The sequence below is a fragment of the Squalius cephalus genome (genome assembly GCF_949319135.1).
Source record: "Squalius cephalus genome assembly, chromosome: 23".
NCBI classification, from domain to species: domain Eukaryota; kingdom Metazoa; phylum Chordata; class Actinopteri; order Cypriniformes; family Leuciscidae; genus Squalius; species Squalius cephalus.
The window spans coordinates 25,247,561-25,272,043 of NC_137144.1; the positions used below are offsets into that span (position 1 = coordinate 25,247,561).

Sequence of the window (24,483 nt, forward strand, 5' to 3'; positions counted from 1 at the left end):
GAGAGAAAAAGCACTTCATGATTGTTACTTTTTGTTTACTATTGATTTTAATTTATTTCAGTACATTTTTCACAGTTTGGAAGGCTTAATGGCTCATCAGTAAAAATGTATTATTTTATTCTAATCCATTTTTCATAGTTTACAAGGCTTAATTTTATTTATCTAAAAAAAAAATTATAGTTAAGAAGGATTCATTATTTTTCAGTAAACAAATTATTTTAATAAATGTTTCAAAGTTTAGAAGGCTGAATGAGTTCTCAGTAAAAAAAAAATACTTTTTTATTTTTTTAATACATTTTTCATAGTTTAGAAGGCTGAATGAATTCTCAGTAAAAATATTTATTTGTTTATTTATTTATTTTAAATACATTTTTCATAGTTTAGACTTTAGAAAGCTTAATGAGTTCTCAATAAAAATACATTATTTTATTTATTTTTTTAAAAATTCATAGTTTGGAAGGCTTAATGAATTCTCAGTAAAAAAAATATTTATGTATTTATTTATTTTAAATACATTTTTCATAGTTTAGAAGGCTTCACGAGTTCTCAGTAAAAATACATTATTTAATTTTTTTAACAAAAATATTTTTTTTCATAGTTTAGAAGGCTTTTAATAAGTTCTCAGTAAAAATACATAATTTTATTTTTTTAAATATTTTTTTTATAGTTTAGAAAGCTTAATGAGTTCTCAATAAAAAATACATTATTTTATTTATTTTTTAAAAAATTCATAGTTTGGAAGGCTGAATGAATTCTCAGTAAAAAAAATATTTATGTATTTATTTATTTTAAATACATTTTTCATAGTTTAGAAGGGTTCATGAGTTCTCAGTAAAAATACATTATTTAATTTTTTTAAGAAAATACATTTTTCATAGTTTAGAAGGCTTAATGAGTTCTCAGTAAAAAATAAAAAAAATACATACATTTTCACACTTTAGAAGGCTGAATGAATTCTCAGTAAAAAAAATATTTATTTATTTATTTATTTTAAATAATTTTTTCATAGTTTAGAAGGCTTCATGAGTTCTCAGTAAAAATACATAATTCATTTTTTTTTAAATAAATGTTTCATAGTTTAGAAGGCTTCATGAGTTCTTGATAAAAATGCATTATTTTATTTTGTTTTTGAAATAAATGTTTCATAGTTTGTAAGGCTTGATCTGTTTTCTGAGGCCTGACTCACGGTTTGGAGAAGCCCTTGGCGTTGAGCCAGGTGGAGACCTCTGCTGGGCTGGAGTCGAAGGCCAGCGGGACGGCCGACTGACGAACCACCTTGAAGTTCCTCGTGGGCTGTTGCGTCTTATTACCGGTGATCAACATGAGCAGCTCATCGTTCACCTTATCCATCTGATGAGTGTGACCTGAGGCAGAACCATAAATACACATTGTCAGATGTATTCTCATCCAGAACCGCTTACAGGTTCTGATCATATTTATCTTGTACGTGTGTGTGTTCTCACACTCACCGTCTTTATCGCTGCCCATTGAGCTGGAGGGCGACTGTCCTCGGTACGGCTGTGTGAGTGAGAGCAGGAGATACACTAAGTAATGATTACTAATGTCTAGAACACACTTAACGACCAGCTGAAACATTCTACGACTGAACTGAACACACTTACAGACTTTTCAACGACAAGCAGGTTTTAAAGGATTAGTTCGCTTTCAAAAATGTTTTGCTGATAATTTACTCACCCCGATGTCATCCAAGATATCCATGTCTTTCTTTCTTCAGTCGAAAAGAAATGAAGGTTTTTGAGGAAAACATTCCAGGATTTTTCTACACAGAATGGACTTCAATGGCAACCAACTATACTAATGTTCAAAGGTTCAAATGTCCGTCTCAATGCAGCTTCAAAGTCTCGACACAATCCCATTCGAGAAATAAGAGTCTTATCTAGCGAAACGATCGGTCATTTTCTAAAAAAAAAAAAATATATATATATATATACTTGTTAACCACAAACATCTCAGAGATGGTACACGACGGGCATTTGTGGTTAAAAAGTATATATATATTTTATTTTTTAGAAAATGACCGATCGCTTCGCTAGATAAGACTCTTATTTCTCGACTGGGATCGTGTAGAGACTTTGAAGCTGCATTGAGACGGACATTTGAACCTTCAAACCATTGGTTGCCATTGAAGTCCATTATATGGAGAACAATCCTGGAATGTTTTCCTCAAAAACCTTCATTTCTTTTCAACTGAAGAAAGAAACACATGGATATCTTGGATGACATCGGGGTGAGTAAATTATCAGCAAAACATTTTTTGAAAGTGAACTAATCCTTTAAACACTGACTGAACCCAACAAAAAAAGATATTTAAAGAATATCAGTAACCAAATGGTTTTTGGTCCCCATTGACTTCCATAGTATTTTTATTTTATTTTTCATTCTATGGGAGTCAATGGGGTCCATCAACTGTTTGGTTACTGATATTCTTTCAAATATCTTCTTTTGTGTTCAACAGAAGAAAGAAATTCATATAAGTACAACTTCAGGGTGAGTAAATTATGACAGAATTTTCGTTTTTGGGTGAACTAAGGACTTAAGGACATTTAACGTTCATTTAAATCTGATTAAGTTCGGCTGGTTTGTTTACCGGATTGTAAGGTGTTACTGGACTGTAGGGCGGGTCATTCATGACTTGAGGGTCCTCGAGTTTGACCACATCCAGGATATTATAGGGCACGTATCCCGCCTGACCGCTTCTGTTCCTCAACTTCCACCACTGCTTGTCATCCTCCAACACCTTAAAACAAACATCAGTTCTTTCATAATACAAACCAACACAAATTGTGTTGCATGACTTTTTTGTCATACAGTAAGAGAATAAAGCTATAAAATCTTTTATCATATTGAAATCTCTGGCTTTTGATTGGTATGTTGGCAAATCTGAGCACAATCTTGATATCTCTTATGAAACTCTTGAGACACATGTGAGTCTTTTTCTCAGGAGAGACATCCAAGGCCCTGTTTACAGCTGGTATTGAGATGCGTTTTGGTCGATCGGATCACAAGTAGACGAAGGGGACACATTCCCGTTTACATCTGGTGTTTTAATCTGTCTCTTTTGTCCACTTTCAACCAATTCTGTCCTGATTTCTTCGAGGGGAGGGTCTATGGGCGAGTAAATTAATGGGTTTTTCAGATTTTCGATCTAATGGATGAAATAAGCTTGTGTAATTTACATATGAACTCGACCGGAGACGATGGAAAAACACACAGAGAGCATCAGCTTTAGTTTCTGCTCTGACAGACACAAGACCAGCCGAACGCTGTGAGTGTGTGTTAGAAATCAGGAATGGTGAGAGAACATTGTGCTTGGTATGTTTTTCATCTTCAAACCAAACTTGGGTCTTCAGCCGATAAAGTTTAAATCCCGTCTGGCTCGAGCTCTTCCCATAATGTTACTCATTAGATCAGTAGACGGAGAGAAGACGGTCTTCTGTGGCTGTTTGAACACATTCGACCACATGAGTGTTTACATTTCGAAAGCAATCCGGTCGAATGTGTTTTCGACTCCCTCTGGAAGTGTCTAATAAAGTGGACAAGCTCAAAACGTTTTAGACCCCGTTTACACCTGTATTTAGTGTCGTCTACATGTGATCCGATCGACCCAAACGCTTCATAATACTATCTGTAAACAGGGCCTGAGGAGCAGGAGACTTGAGCAAAACTCCATTAGAGCTCTGTTTAATCTTTGAGATGTTAATGAGATGTTAATGAGATGTTAATGAGATGTCATTTGTGGTCTTTATACCTCCAGAATTTCGTCCTGCAGCACTGACAGCTCGTTGGCATTTCGTGCCACGAAGTGGTAGCGGATCTTTGCATATTTCCGAGAAGGAGGAGACGTCGAGAAAGACCTGAACAAAATGTGTGGGCAACAAGCTGAAAAATCTTCACTTGGATCAAAAGTCAAAAACATGTGTCACACTAAAAGGGGCAAGTTGTCACAATAAGAACCTGCTGTTTATTGACAAGGATTTGTTTCCCCCTAGTTTGATGTTTGAACTACTATCTGAAACTAAGTAGAGAAAAGTAAATGAAAAGAAATTATCCACAATTTATGGTCATTATGGATTATATGCCATTTAATGGATTTTCAGCTCACTTTAAAGGGTAAAAAAACGTCAGATTTGTGGAATATCTACATTGTTTTGGCCCAATTGCAATTGATAAATTGTATAAAATGACAATAAAACGTGTCAACTTGTCCTAACTTGACATTTACAGAAAACACTGAACACCTTTTAGACAGTTGACTCTTGTCTGAATGGATGTCAGTGTGGTTTTATTTTGGTCACTTGTTACTCAATAGCTTGTCATTTTAGTTTGAAGGACAGAATTCACATAAAATTCCAATTTAATTTAATTCTAATTTACTCAAAATCTCAAAGTTACTGAGATATAGACCTCTTGAACACTAACTCACCCGTTTGAAGAGAGCGACGACTGTGATCCAAAGAACTGACATGGAAAAGAGGGAAAAGATGGAATCCATTTAACACGGAGAAGAGATTTACACACAGAAATGACTATAGCTGTGTCCCAAATGACACACTATACACTATGTACTTATGCACTATGTACTCAACCGTGTAGGGTATGAACTATGGCATAGAATAAAGCACAAGTATGCGATTTGGGTGTGTAAACAGCTTCATAAATCATAAATCGATTCATCTCTCTCTCACCTCTTTTGCCCTGTACTCTGACTGCACTGGAGACTTCGGGACACCAGCGCTCTCCGTCTCCCACGGGGACGTGCGAAACAGATCCACCGGCGGCTCCCAGCCGTTCCGAAACTTTGGGAGATACAGAGGAGCGCACTGATCTTTCGGCCAATCAGCTCTGAGATACACAAAGACACACCCAGGATAAGGCAACATAAACATACAGACTAATGGTTGACTGATGCTAATCTAGATACTATAATTTTGATTACATTTATTTTATTTATTATTAACAGATAAAATAACATAAGATATGTTATAATGTTTGCCATTAAAGTGCCCCTATTATTCTATTTTAAAGGTTTGTAATTTTGTTTTGGAGTCTCCTACAATAGGTTTACATCCATTCAAGGTAAAAAAAAAAAAATAAAAAAAAACCTTTCTCATGATATACATTGTAGCATCACTGCTTTTCTCAGTGTCTGAAACGCTTTGATTAAGAATTCAGCCTCTTTAAACTCCTTTCTAAAGGCCTACTCTGATTGGTCAGATGGCTCAGAGTCTGTTATGATTGGTCTACTCTACTCTGATTGGTCAGATGACTCAGAGTCTGTTATGATTGGTCTACTCTACTCTGATTGGTCAGATGACTCAGAGTCTGTTATGATTGGTCTACTCTGCTCTGATTGGTCAGATGGCCCAGTCTGTTGAGATTGGTCTACTCTGCTCTGATTGGTCAGATGGCCCAGTCTGTTGTGATTGGTCTACTCTGCTCTGATTGGTCAGACGGCCCAGTCTGTTGTGATTGGTCTACTCTGCTCTGATTGGTCAGATGACTCAGTCTGTTGTGACTGGTCTACTCTGCTCTGATTGGTCAGATGGCCCAGTCTGTAGTGATTGGTCTACTCTCCTCTGATTGGTCAGATGGCCCAGTCTGTTGTGATTGGTCTACTCTGCTCTGATTGGTCAGATGGCCCAGTCTGTTGTGATTGGTCTACTCTGCTCTGATTGGTCAGATGGCCCAGTCTGTTGTGATTGGTCGACAGCTTACAGTGCATGTCAGAAACCAAACGCTCATTACCATATCTGAGTTTCAACTCAGGATTACTCATTCGGGCAGTTCAGAATCTATTCTTTCTTTTGGGAGACAATAACTCTATGTATCTGCACTTTGCAGATCTTTTACATTCACAAACCACTGTATTACACACTACATGAAAGGTGGTATCTGAAGAAACATAATAGTAGCACAAAAAACTCTGGTCGGACATTAGTTAAAAAATGTAAAAACCAATCCTATTTTTTATTTGTCCATTCAAAAGCTGATTTTAGGATTCCCACGAGGGTGAATTACCATCATCTGATACTGATAATCTCAAAACGAACAAACATTGTCTGATGTATCAGCTGGATATATCAGTTTACCACTGACACACACTCCTGTAACACATCTACAGTTGTTGGTTGAATCATCACCTGGGCCTCGTCCAACCGTCTCCCAGCAGCTCAAAGATGGTCATCTCTTTGGGAGTCAGGTGTCCTCTCAGGAAGTCCACTGTGTCCCGCGACAGGTGAGGAGAGATGACCCCACGCGGCAGCTCAGGACTGCCACTGTTCTGCAGTATCTGAATTCACACAGGAAAAAACACATTACAGATCATTGTAGTAAATTAGATGAGCCTTTAACTATTATGCATATTTGCATTTTCTTATTGTACCAAGCAGGATGCTCATATTGTTCATATTATTATTGTTATTGTTTATTATTGTAATTTTACTGGTGAGTACTTATACTTTAGCACAAATAAAATTAATAAATAAATAAATGATGTGAGCTTAATCTGCCCAAACATGAATTTTAGGCTGTCTTCAAAGTTAAAAATGATATATAAAGTTTAATTTTATGTATGCATGTATGTACTTATTCATTCATTCATTTATTTAAATGCAAAGGATTTTTAGGAGCAGCAATAGCATTAAGGTTTTGGTTTATTCTGTAGTAAACATAAGCATGCATTTTTTTAATAAAGCCAACAGAAGTTTTTTGGTATGTTTTCATTTCGATAGCTAGGAAAACATTCAGCTCCTCACCATTTCCAAAGGTCCAAACAGGAAGTGCACGAGCTCTGAAGCGCTGGGGTTCTGAATGTGTTTCTTCAGTTTGGCCTGTAGAGGGCACACACAGACCATCAACAGGGTTCACACACACATTATTGGCCTCTTTCATGACACTGACTGAACAGAATAAATGTGCATTTCATTCATAAAATTTGTCACTAGAACTCAATGAAACAATTTCCTTTTACAAATGGTTTGCACAGAAATTTGCTCTCGTTTCTTTCTGCATGCAGTAAAAAGTTAAAGCACATACACAATTTGAGTGCAAATATTCCAGATGACTTTCAAATTAAACCACAGAAAGACCAAACCAAGTGTTTTGCATGAGTTAAAACAGAGTGCATGTGTTTTTAAGAGCATGCTTTTCACTTAGAAACAGAGACAGGCGAAACCCACCAGCAGATTGAAAGAGAGTTTCAGCTTCTGAAGACAGTCGATAAACTCTCCTTCTGATGGAGGCTTGGCTCGTAGAGTCAGCATTCCCTCTGAAACACACACACACACACACACACACACACACACACACACAAGTAACATGAGAATAATGCTTAACAAAGCACATGAGTGTAATTACACATTTGTTTTCCTAAGCATGAATTAACTAACTTTATTTTAGGAGTAAACAAATAAAAGTCATTTACCAGATGCGTTTCACACGAGTAAATATATGTATTGCATATATACCTGCCGGTCCTCTCTTTTTGCTTTTCTTGCTCCTGTTGCGCTGGTTGAGTTGTGAGAAAGCCTCTGCCGCTTTATGAAGACGCGCCACGAAGATCTCGATGTCATCTAGAGCGCAATTCAGGATTTGCTGAATGACACACACAGAGTGAAAATACACAGCCTGAATTACAGCGTTATGTCTGGTCTGATGTAACCACTAATCTGATACACTCAATGGTTGAGTGTGTTTTAGATGTGTGTGTGTGCGCAGATATCCAGTGTTACGCAGTGACACCGGCACTCACCACGTCCTTCTCGATCCGCTGGGCCAGTTTCATATTGGACTCGGGATCCTGCATCGACAGTTCATCTGAGACAAACACACAGAGTGTTTAGCATTAATGCATTGACTGTAACTGTAAGCATACAAGCGTATTGCGTCTGTGGCACCTTTCATGTCCGTAGCTGCTACTCGACCTTTGACCCCAGGGCCAGGACTTCTAGTCTCAGAGGGCGGGATGATGGTCTCCCGTTGGCGTTTCATCTTTTCTTGGTTCAACCTGATAGAAGGGAGAGAAAGAGCTGAGCAGCCGACATAGGCAACATTTTAGGAAGTCCTGATGTGAGGGTTGTTTCAAAAGGTTCCCAGCAAGCTTTAAAGACAGCTTATTTTGGCCAAATTATAAACTTTGTCTTCCCAGCATGTATAATTTGCTAAGACAATGCCTTAATGATTGTGATGAGCTCAGATTGTGTACAATGTGGGATATTATGATTATTAACTATTTCCCTGCCAGTGACAGAATTTCCATAATTTATGAGACGCCATTGACGAAAATTTCCGGTTTGCCGTGTTTTCACTGTTATACGGTAGGGGGCGCTATTATGCATCTTCTGAAAGAGTACTGAATCTCTTCATCAAAACACAGGCGAAGAAGAAGCAGAAACAAGCGATATCTTATGTCAGCATTTGTAAAATAATGGCATATATATCAAAACTGCCTAATGTCACTGAATGAAATGTCGACCCAGGATCTGACGGACTGCCATAGGACTGAAGCTTTAGGGCTGTTGATGAACTCGATCTAATCCATCTGTGTTTTGATCATCGTTCTGAATTCAATCTGGATGTAGATTAAAGCATTGAATTTTCTCAGCTTTTTGCTCAAAATGTCAAACGAAACTTACCCACATTCAAGTGTTGATAAAAAAAGAATGCATGAAGCTAGAATAAAACTGTTTTCTTTTCTGTTCTTTCTTTTGATATTTTGCATATTCAAATATGAATGTGAAAATTTTGTAAAGACAAATAATGAAAATATAATGAAATAATGGCCATGAAAATTTTGTAAAGACAAATAATCAAAAATGCTGGCGGTGGCTGGCAAAAAAAAATGTTTAAGCGCTGGCGGGGAAAGAGATAATATGATTGATTCAATACTGAAAAGTATCAAAATTGTTTACTCTAACTAAAAACTAACTATCAACCACCTGGAAATGTCCTAAAACCACTCAAACACACCGGCAATCACCTAGAAGTGCCGTAAAATCACCCTTAAACCTTCTAACAATAGCTCATTTTGACTAAATGATAAACTTTGCCTTCTCAGCCTGTATAATTTGCAAATACAATCCCGTAATGCATTGTGATGACCTCATATGGTGGAGAATGCTAGCAATGATGATTATAAATAAAGTTAACAAATATAAACAAAGTTGTTTACACTAATTGAAACCTGACTAGCAAACTACTGGAAATACTGTAAAACCACTCAAACACCCCAGAGATCACCCTGAAGTGTCCTAAACCACCCTAAAACATCCTAGCAACCACCTGGCAATGGCATAAACTACCCAAACACCATATCCCTTAAAGATAGCTCATTTTGGCCAAACTATAAGCTTTGTATAATTTGTGAAGGCAATCCCTTAATGCATTGTGACGAGCTCAGATTGTGGAGAATGCGGGCAATTCTGATTATAAATATAATTCATCCAATACTGTACAGAATCAAAATGGCTTAACCCACTATTTTACTCAATATTTGTGTGAGCCGTGTATTTTTATCCTTAGGCCTACTGCTTAGTTAGCTTAGCAAAATGCTAACTCTAACTACTGAAACCAATTGCAAGTCATATCTCCTGTGCACTTGAGGTTGCATTTCAGTTAAGCTGCCTAAGTAGACAGCAAGGCAGCTCACTGGGATTTGCAACGGAGCTAATGTGTGTGTGTGAATAGCTGTACTGTCTTCTTTCTCAGATGACACTGCAACCGATTTTTCGGGAAGAAAATCACATGGCTTCAAAACACAAGTCTGCATGTAACCAAAGCTCAGTGCTGATACTGTAGCATCCTTAAAGGGGGGGTGAAATGCTATTTCATGCATACTGAGTTTTTTACACTGGTAAAGAGTTGGATTCCCATGCTAAACATGGACAAAGTTTCAAAAACTAAGTTGTACGTTTGAAGGAGTATTTTTGTTCCAAAAATACTCCTTCCGGTTTGTCACAAGTTTCGGACAGTTTTTTTCGAGTATGGCTCTGTCTTACGTAAGATAGGGCGGAATTTCCTTATATGGGTCCTAAGGGCACTTCTCCGGTAAGATCGCGGCCGCGCGCGCACTCGTAGACCAGAGCAAGAGAGTGAAAGCAGTTCGCCATCAAAGCGCCCTGCCCGGCTTTTGGGAAGTCAATGTCACCAAAGAAGTGTGTTTTTGGTTGCCAGGGCAAGACAACCCTGCACAGATTCCCAAAGAACCCAGCGTTAAGGCACCCGTGGATGGAGTTTGTTTTCCTGAGCATAAACGGAGTTGTGTAAGACTTTTGTTCCCTGCATTTCGACGATGATTGTTTTATAAACAAAGCCCAGATCTACGGATTTGCAGATCGTCTAATGCTTAAGGATCGAGCAGTCACAATGATAAAGGTTCGCGGTCGTGCGTTGGAACCGGACGGTGAGTAAAACTGTTTGTTGAACAAATGTCTCTGTGTGTTGTCACTAGCTTGGCGCGTTAGCACAGCTAAGCTTCGCCCACAGGGCCCGCCCCCAGCCGCTCGTTTTTTTCCGGAAAGACTCGGTACAGCCTATCTTTATGTTAAAAATTTAATAAAACAAAATACTTTTTGGAGATATGAAGGATGCAATATTACTCTATAGGTACTCAAGATTAACAGGAGATTGAGTGAAAATGAGCATTTCACCCCCCCTTTAAATAAATGAACAACTATTACACACAAGATCACAGCAACCTCAGGGTAAATGTGTCTTTACTATCTGTCGATCCTGTGATGTGTTTTTAGGACTTCTCGGTGTCGTCAAAAGACGAACAGTCAGTCTGCTCAGCAGGCAGAAGTGTTGTGAGACTTGGTGTCAGTCAATCTGACTAGTAATAAGTTATTTAAAAACCACTCCAGTAGTGTCTAAGAGGTCAGGGTCTCACTTTAGCGTCTGCGGTCGATTCTTCTTGCCGCGTGAGTTGTCTCCCAGAGCGCTATCAATGTCAGCATGCACCATCTCGGCCTAAAACACAAACACACACGCATGGTTTAAGTGAAAGCAGCTCTCGATAGTGTTTACCATTATACCATTATACCTTGGAGATACAACATTTCTCGAAATGTCTGCAGAATAATAACAGCACATGATTAAACCTGAAATATAACATGCATGAAATGTCATGCATTTTAAAGTATCATGATACTTTTTTTGTTTTGGAAGTATTTGTGTTTGTGTCTCACCTCCACTTCGTCGCAGTAGAAGAAGTGAATGTCTGGTTTGTGTTGTTCATTGTCCTGACAGATGAGCAGAAGGACAGAGGGGTACCTCGTCTGGTTCAACAGCGTCTGACAGTGATGGACTGTGGCCAGAGGAAAGTTTTCAAGCTCTTCCTGAGAGAAAGAACGAGAAACGAGAGATCAGGAGAATTAGACCTTTAAAACGAACTTCAATATTATCTAACCCTAATGGCTTGCAAAAAAAACATTATGTTGTGGATAGATAGATAGATAGATAGATAGATAGATAGATAGATAGATAGATAGATAGATAGATAGATGATAGATAGATAGATAGATAGATAGATAGATAGATAGATAGATAGATAGATAGATAGATAGATAGATAGATAGATAGATAGATAGATAGATAGATAGATAGATAGATAGATAGATAGATAGATAGATAGATAGATGATAGATAGATTTGTCCTCGAGAGGAAATTTGTTTCCACCGTAGATGTGTACATAACAAACACACATAACATGTTAAATTATCAACATATCATAATACCATCAAAAATAGTTGCTGACATCACAAAAAAAAAAAAAAAAAAAAAAAAAAAAAAGAGAGCATACATGTATATTAAAAGTAAAATTAAACCAAGATGATAAATATAGTACATAAACACATGAAGTACGTAAACCTGATTCTTAAATATTCATAAAAATAAAAATAAATTTACTGTGGAAATGTTAATGTTTCTCAAAAATGTTATTTAATATTTAATTTATTGCAACTTCCAACAATTTAATAAACTTAAAATTAAAATAAAATAAAGCTGACGACCTTTGATACAAAAAACAATGATTATAATCATTAATGAGGTCAAAGATCTGGGAATGTTGGCACATATTGAAGCAGTCACATATTACCAGAACAATGACATCACAATAAGACTCATTCCACATGAAACGCTCCCTATCCAGTTATTCCACATCAGATCGGATTACACTTGGTTGACAGGTGTGCTTTAATCGGTTCTCATTTCCATGATCTCAAGTGTGTGTTTAACTTTTTATTGAGCATCAAGGTGCAAATGGTTTTAAATTGGCATAAACTCATCATACACGATCTTGACTGAGACAAAATGGACCAGAATTGACTGGAATGTGAAAAGGCTGCTTGTTAACATTGGTACAGTACATTACCCAATAGTCTGCTTTATTGTCACGTGTAGTCAATAATTGGCTGATAAATTACGTCAGCGGAAAAGGACAATGCATTACAAAAGATTAAAAAGACAAAAAATAAATTTCTTTGGAATAGCACAGACCGATAAAACTTTAACAATAAGACCAGGAACATGGATTAAAGGGATACTTCAGGATTTAGCATTAAGCTTTGTATCAGTAGAAAACCTGTAGTATTTTCGAATTACCGTGCTTCCCTCCCTCATATCCCCCTGAGACAAGAGATTTATGTATTTTTTGTCTGGAAAAAATCCTCAGATGATGCAAAAAATCGTCATTTTGCGTCATCGGAGGATTTTTTGGCCAGAGGCTAAAGACTACAGCCAGTAGTAGGGGCTGTCCCGCATGTTTTCAACCCGCCCATAGAGGGCGGGATCTCACTCACAGAATGTACAAATAGTGTCAGACATCTTTTTTTGGAAGGTAAGTCAACAGGCTCTTGTTCTGTGGAGAAAGCTGAGTAGTAGGGGTTACCATACATCCTCTTTTTCCCGGACATGTCCGGCTGTCGAGATCGTCCAACATGTCCGGGATTCAGTTTTTGCTTTCTAACAGTCGCCATTCATTGTTTACATGCACACCTTTTGTTTCAGTCTAACTGAATTCATTCCGATTGGTGAATCTGAATGTAGTGTTTACATGAACGCTAAACAAGTGATCGGTTGATGTGCGTTATACAGGTGGGCACTGTTTCATAAAATATTGAAGCTTCCCGGACGCCGCCATTGATTAGCAGACCTGCTGTTAGCATTCCATTGACTCCAATTCATTTTGGCATCACTTTGACAGCGAATAACTTTACATCTGAGACTCCATTTGTCCATTATTTATTTCTAAAGAAACACGAAAATGTATAAAAGGCTCCATTACCTTGTATCTTACGTTATGGCCCCATAGAAGCAGTTTTTGTAAAAATAGGCTAACGATTGCGTCATAACCACGCGACTCTCTGTCGCACAGTAGAGAAATTACCGTATGGACAGGAGGAGAAGCTCGTGGGCAATCGGGGGACATGGAGGCAAAATGACAAAATAATTAATCAGAATACTTAGCAAAAGTTTCTCCTGCTCCTAGCTCATGGACAGCTCCTACTCACACTCTCCGTCTCGGCAAGTTTCGGAAGGGAATGATTCAGATTTCTCTTGGCACAGCTACAAGTAGACAGACGGGTTGCTCACGTCACATCTACGTCATCAAGCTCAGTTTGAGTCTGCGCAGTACGCTCGACCATCAGGAAGTGAGTGCTTCTAATTGACTTCACTTGTCTCCGTTGAATCCATTGGGGTCGCTGTGTCCAGTTTATATACTGTCTATGGGGTTATAGCATTGCTAAGAAAATTCCCGCTCTTCCAGGAGAGATACGCCACCGGCCTCGCGCCGTTCTCCCGCGCCCCTCAGCCTCGTCCTGCTCGCCACAGTAAACATAATGAATGGCGAGTGTAGAACGCAAAAGCCGAATCCCGGACATTTTGGGCGATCTCGAAATCCCGGGCAGACTTGTCACGGAGACTCACGATAAAATGGTATCTTTTCAGTTTCGAGTCAACTAGTAGCTAGTAGCTGCCCTCTGTAACCGGTAGGCGTGGCTTGGGAGTGTCCTCGTAGGGCAGTGAAGCAAGTGCATTCTGGGAGTTGTTGTCTTTCATCCACATGAGCCAAAAATACATTTTCTGGCTTTTCTCAGTCTAGAAGGCACCAACTTCTAAAATAATTTCACATTTCTACAACATAAATGACCCAATTTAAATACACATTCATCTTTCCAGAGGTGAAGTATCCCTTTAAGTTCAGTTAAATATTATATTGACTTTACGTTATTGTGCTAATTTCTACCCTTGTGACCACACAGGGAAAGCTCACGCTCACCTTGGTCTCGCAGTCCAGGAGTTTGATGGATTTGTCCGTCACCTGTAGCAGCATTTCCTGAGTCCAGATTTTGTCTTTGGAGTCCAGCAGTTTCAGCTTCTTAATAGCATCGTCTACCGTAGTGATGGACTCGGTTTTATCCATGATGAACGTAGAGAGATGCTGCAAACATACACATAGACAAGTGTTTAAGGTCATTGCTAGAATGATGCAATTCAAACAAATGCGATTTGATTCATTACATCTGATCTGGATAATGGACTATTTTGCATTCTCATACAACAATTGAGAAACAAAAGAAAATTTTGGCGAGCCACCCAGGGGAATATAAGCAAACTTTTTCTTCTTTTTTTTAAACATTCATGCCTATAAATGTTGTATAAAATGTGCAAAATGTTAATTTATCCAATATTCTCTATACATTAAATGCCACATAACTATAAGATAGAAAGAGCAAAAATGTGTGCAATTGGACAATTAAAGGCACCATTCAGGCACACTTTTAAATATGTTTTGCATCCCAAATAATGCAAAAAACTATTTGACATTTGTTCTGACCATTTAGATTTCAAAGCACACATATATGTGATTTGGATTGGGTTTATAAACTGTATTTCTTGTGTTTTTTCCCTGTGCAAACTACAAAAACTAAACAAATTTGACCTGCTCTCCATTTAATTCCATTGTAGTTTAGGAGATATTAAACTGAGATATTAAAGAGATCTTATTATTTATTTTCGGTAGTAGATAACCAGATGAATGTCCTGATTGTCTACAACATACCTACATATTGTCATTGGGCGTTGCTCTGTGTCAGCATCTTGAAGGAATGAATTGTTATTTTAATAGAGTGAGTAATGTTAGCACACACCTTTTAATATTTATATATACACTTCAGCACTTTAACCACACCTGTGTGTGTGTGTGTGTGTGTGTGTGTGTGTGTGTGTGTGTGTGTGTGTGTGTGTGTGTGTGTGTGTGTGTGTGTGTGTGTGTGTGTGTGTGTGTGTGTGTGTGTGTTTACATGTCACAATACTATGTGACAAACAGTGATCCCTACCCATCAAAAATAACAAATTATTCAAAGCTTCATGCATGATTCATTAGCAGATTAAGTCTTGTCACCAGTTATATAAGAGAAGGAGATCTCAGCATGGCTGCCGTGGATTATTAGCCTGACCATCCAACCACAAACATGTTTATTGACACATATGACTTTAACAGGACGTATTTCAACATACACAAAGGGAAGTTTAACGTATATTTGCTTGCTTTGAGATATTTGCACGAATATAATCTGTTTACGAGAGGGTAGGTCAGTGTTTTTAATGTTTCATTGTAGGTCCTTCAGGATCAATTATTTGATTTCTGGGTTTTTAAAGTGCCAGAACATAGATGGTTTTCTGAGAGAGAAAAAAAATACTCATTCACCCTAGCAACCACCTAGAACCACCAACAACCCTAACAACCCCCAGACGTGGCCTAAAAACACCTTTTAAAACTATTAACCTAACTTATAAACCTAACTAGCTATCAATCCCTTAAACCCAACACCCTACCAACCAGCCATCAATGACCTAAAATCACTGAAACACACTATCAACCCCCTAGCAGTGGCCTAAAGTAGAGGTCGATCGATAGTGGATTTTACCGATACTGATATTTAGGTTTGACCGTACATGCCGATAACCGATTATTCAACCGATAATTTTTTTAATGGATATTGGGATTAAAAAACAAACAGAACACTCCAAGTAAAACAGTGCTGAACTGAAATGTGCTAAACGAAATAAAAATATAAATATGAATATATTAAAATTAGAAGTTCTACAGAACGAACTCTACAGAAAATAATTTAAACATTAAAATGTTACCGGTCAAATGTGTGTTTCTTTAGCTATAACCTAGAAACATAGCCTATGTAAATTTCATAGGTAACATTTTGCAAGTCCCATTTGTTAACAAGGATGTATTAGCTAGCTTTCATGAACTATATGCATTATGCAATATACATTTTTACTGCATGTGATAATATTTGAGCAATACAATTGTACCTTGATCATTCATGTTAGTTCATAGTACATTAACTTAGGTAATAACTGATAAAATTAAAATTAAAACTCAATTTAAGATGTATTAGTAAATGTTGAAATTAACAAACTAACAATGAATAATACTTCTACAACATTTATTAACCTTAGTTAATGCTAAAATTGTAATCTTATTGTAAAGTGTTACCATTTCATATGAATCATGCTTAAAGAAGATGGCCATATTTAAATATCTGCAAAGGCCAGAGCATTAAAATTACCTAAATGTAGACCTATTTTACATGTATAATCTCTCACTTTATTTGCTTTTATTATAGAACACTTGATGATTATCTGTATTGATGACAATATGTATTGTAGTGATATAAACAATAACTGAAATCGAATGCGTTTCTGGTTTGTTTATGTTTCTGTCGGCTGCATGAATATCTCAATGTTGAGAATGCAATCACGTCACTAGCTTTAAATATTTAACCTTGCCGGCTAATGAATGCATAAAAGTGACCAGCTGGATATAAGCTAATGCAAATAGACGGTAACAATTGCGACATAAAACATTTGGGTCAGATTTGCGTGTGATTTTGTCACATTGTTTTAACCGCTTGAGATAGCCACTACTAATGTTATTCCTCTCAGACTTAACGGCAAACATACTTCTGTTCTTTCTCTGCTAATGCAGCATTTAGTCACAAATTTATTACTTTATTAATGACATGGCAATGTACTTTAATGTTCTGTATTCATACCGTTTCGCTGTCTGTGTTTTAAATGCGCATCTGAAGTGTCAGCGCTCTCCGTATAATGATCCAGCAACGGACGCAACCCGGAAAAACTATCTGTGTGGATTTTTGCCGATAACGATAGTTCCACCAATCAACTATCGGTACCGATATATCGGCAAAACCGATGAATCGGTCAACCTAGCCTAAAGCCACTCAAACACCCTAGCAACTAGCTATCAATGACCACAAACCACTCAACACCCTAGCATCCAGCTATCAATGACCTAAACCACTCAAACACCCTAGCAACCACCTATAATTGGCAAAAAAACACTCAATCACCCTAGCAACCCCCCATCAGTGGCCTAAAGCCACTCAAACACCCTAGCAACCAGCTATCAATGACCTCAAACCACTCAAACACCCTAGCATCCAGCTATCAATGACCTAAACCACTCAAACACTCTAGCAACCACCTATAATTGGCAAAAAAAACACTCAATCACCCTAGCAACCCCTTAGCAGTGGCCTAAAGCCACTCAAACACCCTAGCAACCAGCTATCAATGACCTCAAACCACTCAAACACCCTAGCATCCAGCTATCAATGACCTAAACCACTCAAACACCCTAGCAACCACCTATAATTGGCATAAAACCACTCAATCACCCTAGCAACCCCTAGCAGTGGCCTAAAACCACTCAAACACCCTAGCAACCTTCAGTGGCCTAAAACCACTCAATCACCCTAACAACCCTAGCAGTGGCCTAAAACCACTCAAGAACCCTAACAACCCCTAGCAGTGGACTGAAAACTTCTTATAAACCTATTAACTAGCTATCAATCCCTTAAACTCAACACCCTACCAACCAGCTATCAATGACTTAAAACAACTCAAACACACTAGCAACCCCCCAGCAGTGGCCTAAAGCCACTCAAACACCCTAGCAACCAGCTATCAATGACCTCAAACTACTCAAACACCCTAGCATCCAGCTATCAATGACCTAAACCACTCAAACACCTAGCAACCACCTATAATTGGCATAAAACCACTCAATCACCCTAGCAACCCCCTAGCAGTGACCTAAAGCCACTCAAACACCCTAGCAACCAGCTATCAATGACCTCAAACCACTCAAACACACTAGCATCCAGCTATCAATGACCTAAACCACTCAAACACCATAGCAACCACCTATAATTGGCATAAAACCACTCAATCACCCTAGCAACCCCCTAGCAGTGGCCTAAAACCACTCAATCACCCTAGCAACCAGCTATCAATAACCTAAAACCACTCAATCACCCTAGCAACCCTAGCAGTGGCCTAAAACCACTCAATCACCCTAGCAATGACCTCAAACCACTCAAACACCCTAGCAACCAGCTATCAATAACCTAAAACCACTCAAACACCCTAGCAACCTAAAAACACATCAGCATCTTAGCGGTGAGTTCCTCTACACAGACATTTTCTTCAGATAAAAAAAAAAATATTATCATGAACACCACTTTAAAGACCTTCTAAGATCCTTTTGCTCCTTTGGCCAATTTTGTAATAATCTTTTAAAAAAAAATTGTTATTAATTAATAAAGCAAAAATAGAATGAATTTAAAAAAAAAAACATCTATTTGAGTTTTGTAGAAAGAAATACTGTGAATCTGGTAAAAAGGAAAAGAAAAGAAAAGAAAAGAAAAGAAGCCTTAAGAGCCTAAACTCAGATCATGACACTTCTCATATAACATGAGTGTTTATTAAGCATTCAAGACGTGATATGACTGCTGCTGGCGTGGACGTTTTATCAACAATATGCACATATGAGAGCGGGAAAACGAGATAAGAGAGACAATATGGCCAATGAGTGAAGGGTGAAAGTGAGGAAAAATAGACCAAGGAAAAAAATGCATCTAGATCAGAACAAAGTTCAACACAAGGTCTCGAGTCAGCCCTGGACTAAGGTGACATTTTATTAGCGTTTGCGGAAATTAAGCACTTGTTCTGCTGAGGTTCTTTCAGGTTGCAGGTGCATACAAGGCATCAGTGCATTTCGACCAATCAAATTCCAGGATCAGAACTAGCCATTGTATAATGCAGATTTCAGATTGCGTTATCTCAGTTGACAACAGCTCAGATGGAGGTTAACACTGCCATGACAAATCTGATCAAGTGACCTGATTGCTTTATTACGATATCAAGTCATCAGTTGAATCATGTTAAATATTAAACCAAACTCTCAGTGGTGAGGTTTAGCTACTCAACAAGCTTGGGCAGAAGAAGCAGAATTAAAAGAGTTTAGCTCTCGCTCACCTGCACATGGTACTGCGATGTCTCTTGCATGATGACATTCGAGTTTGAGTACTTCTTTCGTTGTTCTGAAAGAAATAGAGATGCAAATAAGACCCAGAGGAAAAACACGCTATCTTGAGTTCCTCGTATGCAAAGTCATTTTTTGACAGACATTCATGCAACGAATATAAACACTAGTATAACTTTGTATGTGCAGACAAACACACTCTAACCTGAATAGTGCCACATTTTGGTGTAAGGAGCGTCTTAGGTCACTTAAGCGAGACAGAAAAACTGATGAAACACCAGCATTTGCATTATAATTGTGAAACGCATCAATACAGTTAGCGATACAATACTTGTTTATGAGTCAAAATCATATGAGATACAGGAATAAAAAAGTCTCACTCTTACCTTTCAAACCAGTGAATTCAAATTCAACTTTCTGTCTACAAATCTGCATTAAACATCTCCATTGTGTTAAAAACTCCAGCTGTAATGCTCGAACTGATGGACTTACTGACAGGAAATGTTCTGACAGGCTGGAATCGTGTTTCGCCCGCCTCTTTTATGCGAGGTCAAAGGTCAGGCCATGTAACGCATGTAAACCGTTCCTCCCCTCTGTCAATGACTTCAATATCATATCGCTGTTTGTTTTACAGCGGTCCTATAAATCAGTTCAGTATGCATGTTGCACGAAACACTCGACTTCACGTTTGCTTTAGAACGGATCAAGTCGTACCCAAATTTCAGTGCCCATATGTTGCTCTTTTATTGCTTTTCATTGCAAACTTTGGTATCTTTTGCACAGTTTGAGACATTCTTGAGATCTCTTCTGACATCTAGAGGACAGACATGATAAGATCGGGGTCTTAGGCAACACTTGAAGACTACAGTAAATGTTACTCAGTTAGGGTTTAAAAGGCATTTAACAGACATATTAAGTTTAGTTCAAGGTTAAAGCGCATAATCAAAGGGCGATTCTCTCTTGAAAAGATGTTTTGGTTCAGGACTATGTTTATGGTGTTCTAGTTATAGAGTTGTAGTTCGCTGAAAGAATAATGATAACAAAGTTATGGTGTGTTTAAAATAGTTACAGAAACACCGGGATGGACGTGATGTCACGGACTGAATGTTTTTGAGGGTTTGTCTCTCTCACTGGTTGATTCATTCAGATAAACCGATTAAATGTGATATTGGAAATATGAATGTATCACTGAATCACTGTATGGGAGAAAATATATTACAATTAGGGCTGTTAAACGATTAATCGCGATTAATCGCATCCAAAATAAAAGTTTGTTTTTACATAATATATGTGTGTGTACGGTGTATAATTATTTTCTATATATAAATACACACACATGCATGTATATATTTAAGAAATATTTGCATGTATATACTGTGTATATTTATTTATATTATATATAATTTATATTATATATAAATATTTTATATATAAATAACACATTTTCTTAAATATATATATGCATGTGTGTGTATTTATATATAGAAAATAATTATACTCCGTACACACACATATATTATGTAAACACAAACTTTTATTTTGGATGCGATTAATCGCGATTAATCGTTTGACAGCCCTAATTACAATTATGTTTATGTACATTATATTACCATTATTGTCACATTTAGACTTTTTCTGACTAATATTTTTCTTAATTACTTAATTATAATAGCTATTATTATACATACTTTTTTATTTGATTTTATATTATTCTTTAAATTAAGAATAATCCAGTCTTCAGTGTCACATGATCCTTCAGAAATCAATATGCTGATTTGCTGCTCAAGAAACATTTCTGATGATTATGAATGTTGAAAACAGTTTTGCTGCTTCATATTTTTGTGGAAACCGTAATCCGCTTTCTTTCAGGATTGTTTGATGAATAAAAAGTTCAAAAGAACAGCATTTATTTGAGATGGAAATCATATATAATATTATAAATGTTTTTTCCTGACACTTTTGATCCGCTGAATGTGTCCCTGCTGGGAAAAAACAGTCCACAGTATCATATAAAATAATATTTGATTTGATGTTCATTTTTTTGTGCACCAAAATTACACAGCCAAGCAAAACGAACACAAATTTTGGCGTGCCAATAAAGCGCATTACACTGAAACCGAATTGAGAGATAGTGTGAGAGAGGGTCATCGCCCTGCGCGAGTCTCTGGGGTTAAATGACCAGAGCTAATCATTACCTCTAAATGAGCACATGTTCTTATCAGCTGCTTCACGGGATCACGTATCTGAGGTACATTCTCTCACAGCCCCTCCTCCGTCTATCTCTCTCTCCATCTCTCCAGGAAGTCTTCTTCACACTCTTTCCTCTCTTCCTGTTGGATGGAGAGAGTCGACGGTTTGCATCTTTGTGTAAGTCGAGCTGCGTGCATGTGTTATTCATGTCTGACATTTACTCCAAACGCTTCACAGCATGTCGACAGCTCACAACCAGCGAGATCTAAACGCCGCACGGGACCGACTCCAGCCTCTCGCAGCCGAGAGGGATTCTGGGTCCGCGATAATTGTGCTAATTTAACACTCGCAATTAAACTCACACCTGCAGTTTACCTGAGATGAACCTCGGCGATCGGCTTTTCTGGAAACTGGAGCGCCACCAAAGAAAAACACCAATGTTGATCTCTTTAATATCTTGACTGTATCTCCTAAACTAAACTTAAATGGAGGTTAGGCTTTCGGCTAAATTTTACACCTGAGAAAAAGATTAAGTTAAGGTCTCAGAAGTGGCTCAAACTGTGCTCAGATACCAAAGCCTGCCATAAAGTTGGAGATCTGAATATGAACTGCTGCTATCTACATTCGTTTTATAGTAATGTGCGTTAAAGGCCTGTTCACACTAAGAACGATAACTATAACAATGAAAATAGTTATAAAAATCGATCTAAATATTAAAGAATAGCAAAGTTCACACCACAACTATAACGATAACGGCACAGAGGAATGATTTCGTTGGACTCACTTTCAGAACGATTTTTTTCAGCTGATGAACGATAAAAACATTGACAGCCAATCAGAATCCATCCTGCTTTAGAGAGCTCGAGCATTTAAAGTGACATGCGACAAAACTGCAAACTGTATAATAAACTGAACAATATCGTCCACTGACATTAACACAGTTATAGTTATTTTTATAGTTTTCGTTCTTGGTGCTTTAACTGTGCAAACTTTTTTTTTTTTAAACTTTTGTCACTATTATTATTTTGGTTTAATTTCAGGAGAAACATCTAAGAAAAAAGTTACTTGAAACTCCTTAACTATGAAAGAACAACTTTTGAGAAGTATTTTCCTTTTGCTCTGGGTAATAAAGTTATTTCTTGTAGACTTCAGGTCTGTCACATTTCTTCTCCTGACAGTATTTACACTAAGGTTTTGGCACTTTACAACCTATAAACTTTAGTTTAAACAGGATGAAAAGATGGCCTTCAGTTTAAAATCCCTACGCTGGAAACCTTTGACCCTCAAACACAAACATATTTGCGCTCACACACACACACACACACACACACACACCCCGTCAGGCAAACCGATGTCCTAAGGTGACTGCTGGAGGTCTAGTAACGCTATCTGTCTCACCTCTCTGTCACTCAGCGTCTCTCACCTCTGCGTGTCTCTCACCTGTCTCTCTTTCACAATATACACAACTGTCTTTCTCTGTTTGACTCTGTTTGGACTCCATTTCATTTAACTGTATGAACAAAACAAACAGAGACATATTTCAAAATATCATATTTCAAAAAGCCAAATAGCTTTGGAACGACATGATGAAGATATTGTCTCTTTTTATGAACTATCCCTTTAACAAAACAACACTAATTTGTTTTATATACTCTACCATTCAGTTTAAGTAAAAAAAAAAAAGTATCTTCTGCTCACTAAGGCTGCATTTATTTGATCAAAAATACAGTAAAACAGTGAAATATTTAAAAATAACTGTTTTCTATTTGAATATATTTGTAAAAAATGTAATTTATTCCTGTGATCAAAGCTGAATTTTCAGCATCATTACTCCAGTCTTCAGAAATCACTCTAATATGAAGATTTGATGCTCTAGAAACATTTCTACATATTTCTGATTGTGCTGCTTAATATTTTTGTGGGAACTGCAATACACGTTGTCAGGATTCTTTAATGAATAGAAAGTTCAAAAGAACAGCATTTGTTTGAAATAGAAGTCTTTTGTAACATTAAATATATGTACTGTCAATTTTGATAAATTTAATGCAATTGAAAATAAGATAATTAAAAAAAATTTTTTACCTCAGCAAGCCCTTTTATGTTTCAACCACCAATAGAGAAACTTTCCACCCATTCCTGATGGATAAAATCAAGTCCTAGCCAACAGTTGAATATCCCATTTCCCTGATAAATTCAATCACAGAGGTAAAATACACTGAAAAAAATGATTCGTTGAATTTAATCTATTTTTTTTATCGTAAGTGGTTGCACACAATTGATTGAATCAATTTTAGTTCAACTTAATGCATTTGTTTAAATGTAGCTAAAATCAATCGTGTGCAACCACTTATGATAAAAAAATTGATTAAATTCAACTAATAATTTTTTTCAGTGTACTCTAGGTTGCAAATACAGTCTTGTGTCAAGCAAACAGGAACAGTCCGAATAAACTGTAACCATCATGACCAAACCTGTCTCACACACAACCCCTCTGCAGCTCCAAGTGTCACCTGTCGTGATGCTGCCGTGCCAATCGGATACGGTGTCCCATCTGGACACTATTCAGGGAACGCCATCTGTTACACATGGACAGCAAGAGACACACCTAAAACGTCCAAACACACACACGGCGTCCTCTGCGCTTACAGTTTCAAAGCACCATTCTAACATGCACAGTAAACGCTGATATATTAAACCACAAGGGCGTCGCTTTGCAGTTGCTAATGTGTTTTGGGTTTTTGCTATGTGGTTGCTTACTGGAAATTTGAGTTGTATGGAGATAGTGACCTCTAACTACCACAGGAAAAGATCCCAACCATCAAAGAAATCCAATAGAAAGGAAAACGGACAGAAGGTAAAGGCAAATGAGAGAAGAAACCGATTTAACGTATTACATTACTGT

At 37.4% G+C, this 24,483-nt stretch overlaps 1 protein-coding gene across 3 annotated transcripts in view; it reads right to left on the bottom strand.

Annotated features, from left to right (window-relative positions):
- eps8l2 (EPS8 signaling adaptor L2) overlaps positions 1 to 24,483 on the bottom strand; it is a 44,571-nt gene that overhangs the window by 2,367 nt on the left and 17,721 nt on the right. For 2 of the 3 annotated variants that reach the window (XM_079858866.1, XM_079858865.1), the window contains 16 exons: positions 19,385 to 19,449; positions 14,301 to 14,462; positions 11,205 to 11,354; positions 10,907 to 10,986; positions 7,917 to 8,026; positions 7,772 to 7,836; positions 7,488 to 7,614; positions 7,200 to 7,288; positions 6,777 to 6,851; positions 6,162 to 6,310; positions 4,707 to 4,863; positions 4,445 to 4,479; positions 3,770 to 3,875; positions 2,609 to 2,758; positions 1,470 to 1,518; positions 1,187 to 1,364 (listed from right to left, as the gene is read on the bottom strand). In XM_079858866.1, coding sequence (XP_079714992.1) covers positions 1,187 to 1,364; positions 1,470 to 1,518; positions 2,609 to 2,758; positions 3,770 to 3,875; positions 4,445 to 4,479; positions 4,707 to 4,863; positions 6,162 to 6,310; positions 6,777 to 6,851; positions 7,200 to 7,288; positions 7,488 to 7,614; positions 7,772 to 7,836; positions 7,917 to 8,026; positions 10,907 to 10,986; positions 11,205 to 11,354; positions 14,301 to 14,462; positions 19,385 to 19,449 — 1,747 coding nt within the window. Of the gene's footprint in view, positions 1 to 1,186; positions 1,365 to 1,469; positions 1,519 to 2,608; positions 2,759 to 3,769; positions 3,876 to 4,444; positions 4,480 to 4,706; positions 4,864 to 6,161; positions 6,311 to 6,776; positions 6,852 to 7,199; positions 7,289 to 7,487; positions 7,615 to 7,771; positions 7,837 to 7,916; positions 8,027 to 10,906; positions 10,987 to 11,204; positions 11,355 to 14,300; positions 14,463 to 19,384; positions 19,450 to 19,596; positions 19,655 to 24,483 lie in introns of those variants that run through there. The other variant, XM_079858867.1, reaches the window with a different exon arrangement.